The 15,829-nt window shown below is 39.6% G+C and overlaps 1 protein-coding gene across 6 annotated transcripts in view; it reads right to left on the minus strand.

Moving 5' to 3' along the window:
- Positions 1-241: 241 nt before the first annotated feature.
- LOC131429719 (ATP-binding cassette sub-family C member Sur) overlaps positions 242-15,829 on the minus strand; it is a 209,771-nt gene continuing 194,183 nt past the window's right edge. For all 6 annotated transcript variants that reach the window (XM_058594034.1, XM_058594038.1, XM_058594035.1 and 3 more), the window contains exons 26-29: positions 4,458-4,749; positions 4,188-4,384; positions 651-854; positions 242-558 (exon numbers count right to left, since the gene is read on the minus strand). In XM_058594034.1, the coding sequence (XP_058450017.1) occupies positions 672-854; positions 4,188-4,384; positions 4,458-4,749 (672 nt within the window). In that variant the 3' untranslated portion in view covers positions 242-558; positions 651-671. The remainder of the gene's footprint in view (positions 559-650; positions 855-4,187; positions 4,385-4,457; positions 4,750-15,829) is intronic.

The following is a 15,829-nucleotide window of genomic DNA, read 5'->3' on the forward strand; positions in this document are numbered from 1 at the left end:
TGCGGTTAGGAAATTTGGTTATTTTACGTTCGTCGAATTAGCTTTGTATACCGTACACGCCGAACAAGTGGCAATTGTAATATTTTGCAGTAGAAGCCTTTCATTCCTCATTCAATATCGTTCCTACAAGCTACAGGTTTTTTTGTAAGTAGAGGACGGAAAAACAGCGGCATCCTTCGGAAAGATAGGTTCTTTTTAGAGTTTGAATACTGTTCTTTCATGTTTTGAATACAAAAATACATTATTCCAAATGGTTGTCACCGATCTCCACATCTTCTTTTCTTTAATAAATAGTAAAACATTATAGATAACAGTAATCTTAGTCTGTTGAACATATTAGCGTTTAGTATCATTACTAACAGTTCTATAATTATACTCACTGGAGATTAATTTAGATTGTGTGCTGTATCCCTCTGCTCTTGCCGATTCAACGAAGTGTTTATCGATAACTGCCTCAAACTCGTCCCCGTTTACCCGTATGTATGTACTAGATCCCGTGCGAATCGGTCAGACAAGGAATAACAATTCAACTACACACACAGTGAAGCCAGCCGCTAACTGCAATGAAGCAAAATTGCAATTCATTCAACCAGATTGTGATATCAACCAACCCTTCGGTGGGAGGGTTGAATTAGAACCATCGGATCTACCTGCCAGTTCACCCATCGGTGCTACTCCGCAATGCGAACAGTAGCCAGACTTTGCTGTTGCTGGTAGTCGGTCGATGCTTTCAGCATGGCTGCAAACTTGGAGTCAGATTTTTTCCTCAGCACTCGGGGGTTCCCGTCCTCAACGATGCTGCCATGATCCAGCACGATGACTCGGTCGTAATCGAACAGCGAATGCAATCGATGCTAATTGGGTGAAAAAAAAGGGATTAGGAAAATTCGGTTAGAGAAGAGAAAGAACTCCAATTTAGTATTGAGAATAGCTTTTCTGTTCAATGCAAGACTTTTTCTTTTTCTACTTTTGTGAATTTAATTCGTTTCATTCTAATTTGTTAACTGGATATAATTATTTTTTTGGGAAATGATCAAATCAAAATTCTGTGCTGTTGAAGGTTCAGTTCTGTCATAAATTCAAGAATGTGCGAAGATTCACCCAATTTGGTAAGTGCTATCTGATATTCCAGTTTTAACCAGAAGCGATTCAGCCATAAAGTATTGGATTGTATGAAAAAATCAATGATTCATCTCACTCCCACTCGAGAATTCTTGGAATCATGCATTTAGGACTCGTTCGAGTTATGAGGGTTCATAACCGCGAGTAATATGTTTTCCAATTAAGAACTTATCTTTATCAAATCTCAGATGCTACTAATACGATATACTGAGAGATACTCAGAAATCTACAGGAAGACTAGTTAATTAGTATTGTATGTCCTTGCTGTCAGGTTTAATAAATTCATATTTTGTTCTCACTCAAACTATTATCTTTTGTAGATTAATTAAACTATTGATTGTCTTAGAATGCTTATTTTAAACTGACAATAATTTTCGTACCCTTTTACAATTTTTGTACCGTAGTCTGTTGCCACTCTTTCAAACTTCGACCTGAGAAGATTCGTAGTGTTAGAAGGATCGTAGCACAAGTTATCCATCTGTACACTATAGACTTACGAATTAGGTGCGCCTTCGCCTTCTTGCCATATTGGGTTTAAGCCTTTTTAGAATTTGTGCCTTAGTGCCTTAGTGCCTTAGTGCCTTAGTGCCTTAGTGCCTTAGTGCCTTAGTGCCTTAGTGCCTTAGTGCCTTAGTGCCTTAGTGCCTTAGTGCCTTAGTGCCTTAGTGCCTTAGTGCCTTAGTGCCTTAGTGCCTTAGTGCCTTAGTGCCTTAGTGCCTTAGTGCCTTAGTGCCTTAGTGCCTTAGTGCCTTAGTGCCTTAGTGCCTTAGTGCCTTAGTGCCTTAGTGCCTTAGTGCCTTAGTGCCTTAGTGCCTTAGTGCCTTAGTGCCTTAGTGCCTTAGTGCCTTAGTGCCTTAGTGCCTTAGTGCCTTAGTGCCTTAGTGCCTTAGTGCCTTAGTGCCTTAGTGCCTTAGTGCCTTAGTGCCTTAGTGCCTTAGTGCCTTAGTGCCTTAGTGCCTTAGTGCCTTAGTGCCTTAGTGCCTTAATGCACAGTATGCCTTGGTGCCGATTACCCATTTTGCCTATCTCACCATTTTTGCCTATAGTGCCTATTTTGATCAATTTAGCCTATTTTGCCTATTTTGCCTATTTTGCCTATTTTGCCTATTTTGCCTATTTTGCCTATTTTGCCTATTTTGCCTATTTTGCCTATTTTGCCTATTTTGCCTATTTTGCCTATTTTGCCTATTTTGCCTATTTTGCCTATTTTGCCTATTTTGCCTATTTTGCCTATTTTGCCTATTTTGCCTATTTTGCCTATTTTGCCTATTTTGCCTATTTTGCCTATTTTGTCTATTTTGCCTATTTGGTCTATTTTGCCTATTTTTCCTATTTTGCCTCATAGGGAGGGATGGCCAAATGTCATATACCATTCTACGCAGTTCGTTGAACTGAGCAATGTCTGTATGTATGGATTTATGTGTTTGAGTGTGTACGTGTCAAATAATCTCACTAAATGATATTTTCGGATACAACAAAAAGTTACACCGTGGTTTAGAGTACGATGTCAAAATCATATAAAACTTCCAAAATTTGAATAAAAAATAATGGAGTTCGTACATCAGTTGACGGCCATACAAACCGACATCGATTATACCAGTTCTTGGGTCCCGGTACCGGAAGTACCTAAAATAGTGGAACGCACTTCTTTTTCTCGTCTTTCATGTCTGTTTCAAATGACTTTTTATAATTGTAATATGTTGTGTAAATTTTATTATCTTTTTTTTGTGCATTTTGTTTATTTCGTACATTTTCCTTTCATTTAGTCTATTTTTCCAATGTTGCATGATGTGCCGGTTTTGCCTAATTAGAGAAATCTCAGCCAACAAAAAAAATGGACAACGAGAAGAGATTGATAGAATTTTTTTAAACAAATATTAGCGCATGTCGTTAACGATATTCTCCACCAACCTTAGGTAAGAAGAAACTAAATCTGCACCCAAAAACAAATTTTCACATGATTTAATTTCTCATACGACGCAATTCATAAAGACCTGATTTATCAAACGACAGAAAATTTGGATCAGTGTCATTTCGCCGAAAGCCGTTTCACCGAAATCCATTTTGCCGAAAGGGTTATTTTGCCGAAAGGGTCATATCGCGGAATCCTGGAATCGTAATACCGTAATCGGAATTGATTTAAAATAAAAACAAATGAAAAATTATAGCGTGAACGCCCGTTTCATTGACGAACAATTATACTTCTTAAATAAAGATTGATTCATGAACCTCAGAACGGAGTTTCCAAGAAAACTTACTGTAGTTTGTATTCAACTAGCCAGTGCGACTGTATGATTTTATATGTACCATTTACCATTCAAGCAAACGAGTGTTTCTATGGCACAGTCGATTAACGGACGTGCTTTGCAATCTAATGATTCTCGGTTCAAGTCGCGGTGGTCGCTATCAGCATTTATACATATGCAGCGTTTATATACTTATATTCTGCATTTATAAACTATTTTAGGCGCTTCAGAAAAAAATCCGTGAGGGACATCCAAAATTAGTCATTGTACCAGAAAACATTGATGCTGTGCGTGACCTGATTTCAAAAGATCAACATGTGGTTTACCGTGAGAGTCAGACTACCTCGGCATTTCTTCAACTTCCATACATTCAATACTGCACGAACATTAGGCCATCAAAAAGGTTTGTCTAATCATCGGAATCTAGGTTTGTAACGTAACAAACTTAACCACTCTTAACATCATTTAATCTCTGAAACAATGTGAACTGCTTGTCCTGTTTTGTCATTTCAAGCTGATTCATAATTGCAGTTGCCTTGCAACTGTACATTAAATCATCGGCCTACTCATCCGAGAGCGACATTGTCTCATCAGCGATGTGCATATGTTTTACCCTGGCATCTCTCGTAAGACACTCATTCGATGGAACACACTGTTGTGCTTCGTAACATACATATGTATATTCATCGAGCGCATCAGCAAAACAAATAAATATTCATCAGCGGGTAGGTAGTAGGTACAGAGTGAACGCTTGTTCGACAAATCTCCCCTAACAAGTAAAATAATAAACAACCGAAAAGCTAATACTGATTTAATTACCGCTATCGTGATTACTGTTCGTCCTTTGAACGCTTTCCCGGCTGCCTCCAGGACCAGTTTTTCCGTTTCCAAATCGAGCGAGGAGGTAGCCTCATCCAGCACCAGACAAACCGAGCCCCGCAGGACGGCCCGTGCCAAACAGAATAACTGTCGCTGACCGGCACTAAGCAGGGCCTGGCCTTCATCTATTTGAGTATCTGCAACGAAATAAAACACAGCGATCGATTTTGCCGTTGTGGCTTTTCAGTAATACTTTGGTTAGAAACTTACCCAACCCATCTGACAATGCCACCACCACCTCCTTCAGTTGTGCCATTTCCAGACAATTCCACAGCTCCAAATCGCCGAAGTGTCCCCGAGGGTCCAGATTTTCGCGTAAGCTGCCCCTGAATAACATCACTTCCTGGGGAATGATGGAAAGTCGGCAACGCAGCTCCTCGCTGTTAATACCGGCGATGTCCACATCATCGATCAATATCCGCCCCTTGACAAGTTCGAGGGCCCCGAACAGGGAGAGTGCCAGTGAAGATTTACCGCTTCCGGTTCGTCCGCATATGCCAATCTGTAGCGTTCGGGTAGAGACCAGAGAGTGAAAAGGAAAAAAATCAATGAAATAGAAGATAGGGGAATGCATAAATGGAACGCCCCGGAAATGGAAAAACTGTCACCACAGTTTGAAAACTCTCGAGCTCGATCTTGCCGTCTGCCGGTAATGGGTAGTGTTCTTCTGTGTTAGGATAGGGATAGCTGTTGCTGGTAAAGAACTTTTTAATTTCCAGCCCGAATTGACGCTAATATTGGATCATCAATTTGGATAGCATACCAGTTCTGCAGTTTTGGGTCGGTGAGTTACACCGAAGTCAGTCAGGAGCGTAGGTAGCAGACTAGCATGGGGAGCATCTACAGTCATTTCTGACTTTGATATTTTATAACAACTTGGAGAATTACATCAATGTCCTCCCATCTTTCCAGTTAAAATTTACATAAATTGATTGCAGTGATTGGTGGTAATTCATGCTAAAACGCAATTGATTTTACTTGCACTAATAATTGCCGTTGACTGATCGTTGCCGTGAATATGTAATTATGTTTTGTTTAAAAATGGAGCATCTGTTTTTCAATTTGCCTTATTGAGAATAACACCACAACTACTCATTCAACAGTTTTGTGCTAATTGAACAATATCATTTACATTCAATTTTTCATACAATTAGTTTTTCTGCGGATTGCAACTCAAATGAAATTGCTAGTCGCGCTTATGTAATGGAAGGTCGAGGACGAAGCGAATGTTTAAAGAAAGAAAATACAGGGTTGCGCTGAGGAACCTGACACATTTGCTATGTAAGTTTACAGAAACAGCGAAGTGACAGACGAAAAAAACTAACCAGCAACTTTTTTCAACGTATCTTTCGACATTCTCTGGTGTCCGGACAGTCCGGACGTGACCCGCAGGTTTTAGCCACAGAACCTGCTCTTACAAAATATTTCACCCACAGCTGCACAGTATTACGCGAAGGCACCGGTCCGGTTTTAATTTATAATACTTTTTAAACACACCTTCATTCTTCTACTTTCCGATACCGTGTTTGGTTGTTCCTTCCCTTGTTTGGTTCCAGTGTAATCGGAAAACAAAATGTGTCCGTTTCTTTTGCGCAACCCTGTACTTATACCATATGAATTTAATAAGCCGTTGGCTGGAAAACCCAAGCCCCCGAATGATCGTTTTGGAATTCAATACACTCAAAAGTTGAATATAAAGTTAGATGACGAATGTCTCGCCAAATCAACTTCGGAGATGGCACCACCTTCTCTGATTTTAGCTTCCTGAACATGTTGGAACAGCTTTCGCTTTTGGCTATCTGGGTCGTCAGGCAGGAGGAGACCACGTGCACTCTCCGAAACCGACCCAAAACGGGAATGACTTCGCTATTTATACAACATTGTTTTTACGCATACGGTCGGGGGGTCGGAGACAGAATAAATGGCTCCTGTACCTTACCTTACCTAACAGCTATAGGCCTGGGGTGTCCTTTGCTGTATCAAGCATACGTCTCCACATTAACCGGCTGCTCGGCCATCCATGGAAGTTAACCATCAATGTTAACTTCCCTCTCTGAGCAGCCTAGATAGCCGTGTAGTGTCGGTAGCGGTTTCCCAACTGCTAAGAATAACGCTACGGTCCACCTGTACCGGTGGTATAAGTCCACCAAACAGGTAAGCCGTGTGGCATCCGGCGGAATTATTTTTTACCAAGAATTGATCCACTGGTTTCCTATTCCATGTCGTAAAAGGCCACAAAAATAGGAACTCCTAAGTCAAGGTGTATTTCCGTGCCGATGGCTGAATGGCTGCAGGAGGTTAAACATTGCAGTCGTGAACGGAATATCTTGGGTTTTTCCCTTACTGGATACACGCAATGCTTAGCAATCAACTTCTTTGATCATCGCTTCGGCAGGCCAGAGATTAGAAAGCTGAGTGTCTGTGGGTGTCCTCAAGGTGGTGTACTATCCCCACTTTTATGGAACCTAGTCGCTGATAGTTTGTTAAGGAAACTTAATAACCTTGGATTTCCGACTTATGGTTTTGCCGACGATTATCATATATTGATGACCGGTATAAGCATTAACACTCTCTTTGATTTAATGCAGCAAGCCCTGCGATCTGTTGAACAATGGTGTTGTCAGGTTTGGATTATCTGTAAATCCGGGCAAAACATCAATGGTGCTTTTCACTCATCGTAGGAGAATTACAGGAGCTCGTCCGTTGCAGTTCTTTGGTTCAGGGGTCACTGTGGTCGATCAAGTTAAATACGTCGGGGTTATTCTTGACTCAAAACTGAATTGGTCTGCTCACATTGATTTCAGGATTAAAAGAGCTTGCATGGCTTTCGGCCAATGCAGACGAGCTTTTGGAAAATCATGGGGACTCAAACCCGGATATATTCATTAGATCTACACAACTATCGTTAGACCAATTTTAGCATATGGATGTCTTGTATGGTGGCAGAAAGGAGAAGTCGCGACAGTTCAGTCAAAGCTAAATCATCTCCAAAGGATGGTCCTAATGGCGATGACAGGAGCATTCACGACAACTCTTACTGCTGCTCTAGAGGCGCTACTGTGCATTAAACCACTACATGTGTTCCTAAAACAAGAAGCATTATCTTGTGCATACCGTCTTAGGGTTACAGGGCTTTGGAACAGTAACCCATTAGAATATGCTACCAGCCACACTCGCTTGTGGTCTCAAATGGTTCCGTGGGATGAGTATTTACTCGCTCCTAGTGACCTAACTCTCACATGCAGTTTTCCTTTCAAAACATTCAATGTGAGCTATCCTTTTCGTGAGGAATGGTTGTCTGGTTGTCTGGAACGACAACTTGATGAACACATAGTTTGTTATACGGACGGTTCTCTGTTGAATGGTCGTGCTGGTGCTGGTGTCTACTGTCGTGAAATGAGGCTGGAGCAGTCTCATTCACTTGGTAGATACTGTACTGTGTTTCAAGCAGAAATCTACGCGATTCTGTGTGGAGTACAATCGGCACTTCAGCAGAGGATCTGTGGTAAACGTATTTATTTTTGTTCCGACAGTCAGGCAGCCTTAAAAGCACTCAGTTCGAATGACTCACGGTCGAATCTAGTGATCGCATGTCGAACTCAAATTGAAGACCTCAGCATTTCAAATGCTGTTTACTTCATATGGGTACCCGGCCATTCTGGTATTACTGGAAATGAATGGGCTGATGAGTTGGCTAGAGCTGGTGCAACGAATGATTTCGTTGGTCCTGAACCAGCTTTACCACTTTCAACTAGTTGGATAAAGCACAAGATACGTTCTTGGGCTGCATCCAAACATGCCAGCTACTGGCGCAGCTTGCAAACTTGCGCTCAGACAAAAGCATTTCTACCAGATTTAAATCTGAAAATGTCAAAGTGTCTACTGCATTTCTCCAACAGGTTTTATTAACAGCAGACTGTTCGGGACCTCGTAGAGGTTCAGAATTTCCTTCTGCTTCCACTAAATGTGATCCTCAGCAGATTGTTCAGCATCCCTTAGGGGTGCAGAATTTACTTCTGCTTTTATGTGTTTTTGTGTCGTCAATTTTTCCCATCCTCCTAGTCCAACCCTTACCATTTCCTTTCAATCCTTCCCTCTTATATATCGGGAAAATAATGCTAAAAACAAATTGATGGCAAGGCACAAATCTCCAAATATCAAAGGGAACGTGCCATTTGAGCCAATTTGTTCTGATTCCTGATAGATGACGAATTTCTCGCCAAATCAACTTCGGAGATGGCACCACCTTCTCTGATTTTAGCTTCCTGAACATGTTGGAACAGCTTTCGCTTTTGGCTATCTGGGTCGTCAGGCAGGAGGAGACCACGTGCACTCTCCGAAACCGACCCAAAACGGGAATGACTTCGCTATTTATACAACATTGTTTTTACGCATACGGTCGGGGGGTCGGAGACAGAATAAATGGCTTCTGTACCTTACCTTACCTAACAGCTATAGGCCTGGGGTGTCCTTTGCTGTATCAAGCATACGTCTCCACATAACTCGGTCCATGGCTGCTTGTCGCCAGCCACTCAAGGCACGGATGCTTCTGAGATCACCCTCCACTTGATCGATCCACCTTGCTCGCTGCGCTCCTCTTCTTCTTGTACCAGTCGGATTAGATTCAAGAACCATTTTCACTGGGCTGTCGTCCGACATCCTTATGACATGCCCAGCCCATCGTAGACGTCCGATTTTTGCTGTCCGTACGATAGGTGGTTCTCCTAGCAGCTGTTGCAATTCGTGATTCATACGTCGTCTCCACGTTCCGTCTTCCATCTGCACTCCGCCATAGATTCCTGAACATGTACTACCTTGATAAAAAAAGTTCCCGGAATTACCACCGTATGGCGCTCTTAGTCACCCAATTGGACATCATCCGTCATTGATATTATATCAATTTTCAACTTGATCCGTGGACATTTGTAAAAGTTACGCTGTATTGAGTACATTTGAGATTGTGCGTGTCCTCAGTTTTGTTCAATTTTCAAGATGAAATTGAATTTGCAACAACGAGTTTGCACTAAATTTTGTGTTAAAACGGTTTCAATGGGGAAACAAGTCAAAAATTTCTAATGGAGTTCCATCCTGAAAAAAAAACAGTTTTTATCCACCTGCTTGAGCGTGTTGGTCACATATTCGGAAACATTTCCTAGGCCAAGCGTATCAACATTAAAACATTTGAATGTGATCATTAGTCACTGTCTTAAATAATTATACGAAAAATAAAAATTATTTGACAATTATGTACAAAACGATGTGGCGAAGCCTGCACTCAGTTATCGGACATACCGCAAACAATTGTCTGGTAGATACACTAATAATGTCAACAAGTATTTTTGGGAATTCCGTTCTGAGCACCCCACAAAAAATTTTCAAGTCTCTGGATCATTTCAGAAGTACTATTGTAGATCAACAAAACGGGAGTAAACATAATCATTTTTCATTTGTCTTTTTTTAATCAATTTCAATCACGATATTAAGAATTATGAAGAATTCGGCGAAATGACCCTTTCGGCGCAATGACATTCGGCGAAATGGCTTTCGGTGAAATAACCCTGATCCATGCTAGTGCAAACTCAAACAAAATGTTTAGTTTTTTAGTCAAATAATTTAAAACGGGTTCCAATTGATAGGCCATCAAAAACGTATCCATTCCGGCTATACCATTCTCCTGATTCCGGTACCGAAAACTACGATAATAGTGGTAACAAACTCTAAAATAAAACGAACTAACACTTTTCAGCGATGGCTTGACCAATTTTAACAAACTAAGATTCAAATGGAAGGTTCAGAAATACACGGTGATGAGCGTAAAATTTTTCAAACCGTTTTTTGAAACGAACCGGTTCGTACATGCGCTGGTACGGAAGAAGAAAACACAACAACGCCTCTACGAACGAAGCACGCGGTTAAGAAAACGAAAACCGACATCGAAGGGCTCGGGTTTTAAAAACGCAAGCGAGTTCATTGACACCAATTCGTGACAATCAGGAATTTTGTATGGGACGATTGAATATTTTACTTGAATCTTAGTTTGTGAGAACCGGTTCAGCCATCTTTAAGAAAAGTTAGTGCACTTATTTTCATATTTTTCACACATAATTCTGGAACCGAAAGTCGGATTCAAATACAATTCAGGAACTTTCAATTCAATTAAAGTTCATGAAGATCGGTTTTGCCATCTTCAAGAAAAGTGAGTGCAAAAATGTTACATACGTACATATACACATACAAACATTTTGCGTACTCTACGAACTGAGTTGAATGCCCTTCGGGCTTCGCTTCACAGTGAATCAAATCAATAGATTGAATTTATTAAATTTAATAAATTGTTAAAAAAATTAACGGTTTGATTTTCCGTAACAATCTACTTCTGGTAGTAAACGACAGACTATCAAACAGCCTTCATAACAGATCGGCTGAAAAGTTCGTATCGTTTCTATGAGAGGGCGTCACTAGAATTAAATCCATACCATTTTCAGTTAGTACCAACCTTCAAAAGATACGTGTATAAATTTGACAGCTGTCTGATTATTAGTTTGTGAGATATTGCATTTTGAGTGAAGCTACTTTTGTTATTGTGAAAAAAATGGAAAAAAAGGAATTTCTTGTGTTGATGAAACACTACTTTTTGATGAAAAAAAGTGCCGCCGATACCAAAAAATGGCTTTATGAGTGTTATCCAGACTCTGCACCGGGCGAAGCAACAATTCGTAAGTGGTTTGCAAAATTTCGTTCTGGTCATATGAGCACCGAAGACGATGAACGCAGTGGACGTCCAAAAGAGGCTGTTACCGATGAAAATCCACAAAATGATTTTCAAAGACCGTAAAGTGAAGTTGACCCATTTGTGCAAAATGGGTGCCGCGTGAGCTCACAATCGATCAAAAACAACAACGAATTGATGATTCTGAGCAGTGTTTGGAGCTGTTATATCGAAATAAAACCGATTTTTTTCGTCGATATATAACAATGGACGAAACATGGCTCCATCACTTCACTCCGGAGTCCAATCGATAGTCAGCTGAGTGGACTGCACGCGATGAACCGAACCTAAAGCGTGGAAAGACTCAACAATCGGCCGGTAAGCTTATGGCGTCTGTATTTTGGGATTCGCATGGTATAATTTTCATCGACTACCTTGAAAAGGGAAAAACCATCAACAGTGACTATTATATAGCGTTATTAGAGCGTTTGAAGGACGAAATTTCGAAAAAAAGGCCTCATTTGAAGAAGAAAAAAGTTTTGTTTCATCAAGCCAATGCACCGTATCACAAGTCGATGAAAACTATGCTGAAATTGAACGAATTGGGCTTCGAAATGCTCCCTCATCCACCGTATTCTCCAGATTTGACCCCCAGTGACTTTTTCCTGTTCTCAGACCTCAAGAGAATGCTCGCTGGTAAAAAATTTAGATGCAATGAAGAGGTAATCGCTGAAACTGAGGCTTATTTTGAGGCAAAGGACAAATCGTACTACAAAAATGGTATCGATAAGTTGGAAGATCGCTATAATCGCTGTATCGCCTCTGATGGCAATTATGTTGAATAATAAAAACGAATTTTGGCAAAAAAATGTGTGTTTCTATTAAACGATACGAACTTTTCAGCCGAACTGTTAGGGTCCGTCGCCAGGCAGCAACGGGCACAGCAGAAAATATTTTTTTTACATTAAATATTTATTGTTTCTCTTTGTTTACATTTCTGTATGATGATACATCACTTGAAGTAATGATACTTTGCATCATTTAATTAACGGAAATTTTCTAGCTCATAATTTTTGATTAAATTTCTATTTAACAGTTTAACTGAGAGACAGTTTGATTTATATAAGTAAACTACAACAACTAAAACTACAAACAAATACAAAAATATTGGCATCTGTATTTTTTAACATAAAAGGAGCATTTGATTCATTTTCCATTGATGTTCTTTCAGACAAGCTCCATCAACATGGACTTCCAGTGGTTATAAATAATTATTTGCACAACCTTTTGTCAGAGGAGCGCATGTATTTTTCACATGATGATTTGACAACATTCAGAATTAGCTACATGGGTCTCCTGCAAGGCTCATGCCTCAGTCCGCTTCTCTATCATTTTTACGTGAATGACATTGATAGCTGTCTAGTAACCCCCTGCACACTAAGACAATTGGCAGATGATGGCGTGGTTTCAGTTACTGGACTCAAAGCCGTTGATTTGCAAAAACCATTGCAAGATACCTTAGATAACTTGTCCGTTTGGGCTGTTCATCTGGGTATCGAATTCTCTACGGAGAAAACAGAGCTGGTCGTCTTTTCAAGAAAGCATGATCCCGCGCAACTCCAGCTCCATATGATGGGAAGAATGATCGCGCAGGTTTTGACTTTCAAATACATCGGGGTGTGGTTTGATTCCAAATGCACGTGGGGAGGACACATTAGGTATCTGATAACAAAATGCCAATGCTCATCCGCAAGATCTAATAAAACTGTATCAGACAACGATACTTTCAGTGATGGAATATGGATGCGTTTACTTTCGTTCCGCTGCAAACTCTCATATTATCAAACTTGAGCGTATCGTTGTTTGCGAATTGCCTAAGGCTGCATGCATTCGACACATACAATGAGTCTTGAAGTTCTGGCGGGAGTTCTTCCATTAAAAGATCGATTTTGGGAGCTTTCATTATGCCTGCTAATAAGATGTGAGGTGCTGAATCCCATAGTAATTAATAATTTCGAACGACTAGTCGAGCTTCGATCGAAAACAAAATTCATGACAGTATATTTTAACCACATGTCACAGGAAATCAACCCATCAAGATATATTCCTATCCGTGTCAGTCTCCTAAATGTCCCTGACTCAACTTTATTTTTCGACATATCCATGCAACGCGAAGTGCGTGGAATCCCGGATCACCTACGCTCTAAGGAAATCCAAAAAATATTTTCAAGTAAGTTCAGGAGAAAATGTTTTGCACGGACGGATCGCGAATTGAAGAAGCGACAGGGTTTGGTATGTTCAACAATAATGTTTCGGCCTCATTCGAGCTTCAAGAATCTGCATCTGTTTATATAGCAGAGCTAGCACAAGTTCATTATAGCTTGAATGTAATCGTCACATTATCTCCAAACCATTATTTCCTCTTCACAGATAGTCTGAGTGCAATTGAAGCCATTCGTTCAAACATGACTGGCAAGAATGAACCGTTTTTCCTGGGCAAAATAAAACAGTGCCTGAACGACATATTGAACAATAGTTATCAAATCACAATAGTTTGGGTCCCGGCTCATTGCTCCATTCCTGGCAATGAAAGAGCCGATATTTTAGCCAAACGTGGTGCTATTGAGGGTGAAATTTATGAGAGACCGATTGCTTTCAACGAATTCTTTAGCTCGTCTCGCCAAAGAATACTTGCCAGCTGGCAAGCTTCTTGGGATAGAGATGATCTGGGACGGTGGATGCATTCAATTATTCCTAAAATATCGACGAAAGCATGGTTCAGGGGACTGAATGTGAGTAGGGATTTCATTCGTATGATGTCCAGACTCATGTCCAATCACTACACGTTAGACGCACATCTCCTTCGAATTGGGCTCTCCGAGACTAATCTTGTGCTTGTGGCGATATTGATCATGTCGTTTGGACATGCGTGGAGTATCGTGATGTCAGAACTCAACTAATAAATTCTTTGCGTATTCAAGGTAGACTATCCAATGTCCCAGTTCGAGACATTCTTGCTTGTCGTGACCTTCCATACATGAAACTTTTTTTATCGTTTCATAAAGATAATTGGAGTTTTAATTTAATAAAGGACCCTTTTAAGACTTAGTTCTGATTCCAGCTGCGATCATGAGTTCAACCAATAGCTAAATTAGAATAGAGATTATGTAATGGTACAAACAAACTCGAAATACTTTATGAAATTATCAACAAAATGTCTGAAAATGACAGCTTATTTTATAATTTATAGAAGTTAATCGTTTGGTTCAAATAATATTTCCGAGGAATAATGTTTTAATAAATTTAAATCGTTGTGACTATTTTAGAATTATATTAAGACAAGAATTTTATGTAAAAGTGATGCTACGTCGAAGAAAAACTTATGTAAACTGCCTTAATTAATAAACGTATTTATGGAAAAAAATACAAAAATATTGAAGGGGTGAAAATTAGCCTACAGAAATGATCCCGTGAAGCACAGTAGAAAAGGCAACAAGTGATTATAAATAAACTCTTCCACCCAGTGCTTGACCGGAAGAATAGATATAGAGTCTATAGACTAGTGTTTGTTTTTTTGATGAACAGAATAGATGGATATATAATACCGGTCGTGAGGCGGCTAGGATTTAGACCATGTTCGATGTACGCTGACCAAACCCAGTATTGTGGTAGAATCGTGCCTACCACAGCTCAGGGTGGCAAAAATGCGTATGCACGGATTGCATACGAACGCAGGTTCGAGTCCTGTCTCTGAACTTAGCTTTTTCATTTTTCTTCTTCATTATATGTTTCCACTTAGTCATTGCGAAAACTGAATTGATTGAAGTTTTTTTTTTGAAAAGACACATGCATGGGATTGCATGCTGTGCGATGTATATGAGCTTCTCACAACCGTACCGGTGGTATAGTTATGTCAATGAAAACTGCAAATAATATTTACATACAAGTTGTGATTAAAATTAATTAAAAATCCTATCACACAACATGGTATATAAAGATTATTTTGCAATAAGATCCTGTTTAGCTAGAATTTCATATACAAAAGTAACAGAAAAGCAGGATTTCGCTTTGTTTGTTTTGGAATAATTAAGCTACAATCAATCAACTGGAATTAAAAAAACGTGCTTAATCCACTTAGCAGTTTTTTATCAATCAGCATGTGTTTTTGCGTGAATATTATTCGTTGTGTTAAGTTTTCATGAGATTATTTTGATGACAGTTGTTTTAATCGAATTAGTACTAAAATTTTCGACCTGCAAGACGAATCGAAGATAGACATTGTATGAAAGCTTAATATTGTTCCTTCTAATCTAAACGTGTGACAAACGATTTAGCATTCCATCAGGGGCTGTCCATAAAAGACGTCACGCTTTTTTTGAAGATTTTTGACTCCCCACCCCCCCTTTGTCACAAATTGTCACAGAAGTAAAGACCCCCACCTCCGCCTATGTCACATGTCACGAGTTCAAAATAAATAAAATTCATCTCCATACACACTCAATATGTATGACAAACCATACAAATATGAGGGAAAAATCGATTTATTACATGCTGTCATTAGATTAAAAAATATCCCTAAAACTACAAAATCATCGGAATTATTTTATTAATATCAATTATATAAATAAACAAAAGTATTTGGTTGGAATTGATGAAACATTTAAATCATCTGTTTTATTCCTCCTAGAGGTACACAGATATATTATTGTTTTAGGTAAAGAATAATATTTCCTTAGTGTAACATACAGGGCTGAGAAAATAAAGACCAAAACCTCATCAAAACGAGATCACTGCCGGAGAATCTTTTCATGATCAGTTGATCAGTGAATTTTAAATCACATCGATCAATATCGGTACTGATCTTCCGTCACAC

Source organism: Malaya genurostris, chromosome 2 (assembly GCF_030247185.1).
Source record: "Malaya genurostris strain Urasoe2022 chromosome 2, Malgen_1.1, whole genome shotgun sequence".
NCBI lineage: Eukaryota > Metazoa > Arthropoda > Insecta > Diptera > Culicidae > Malaya > Malaya genurostris.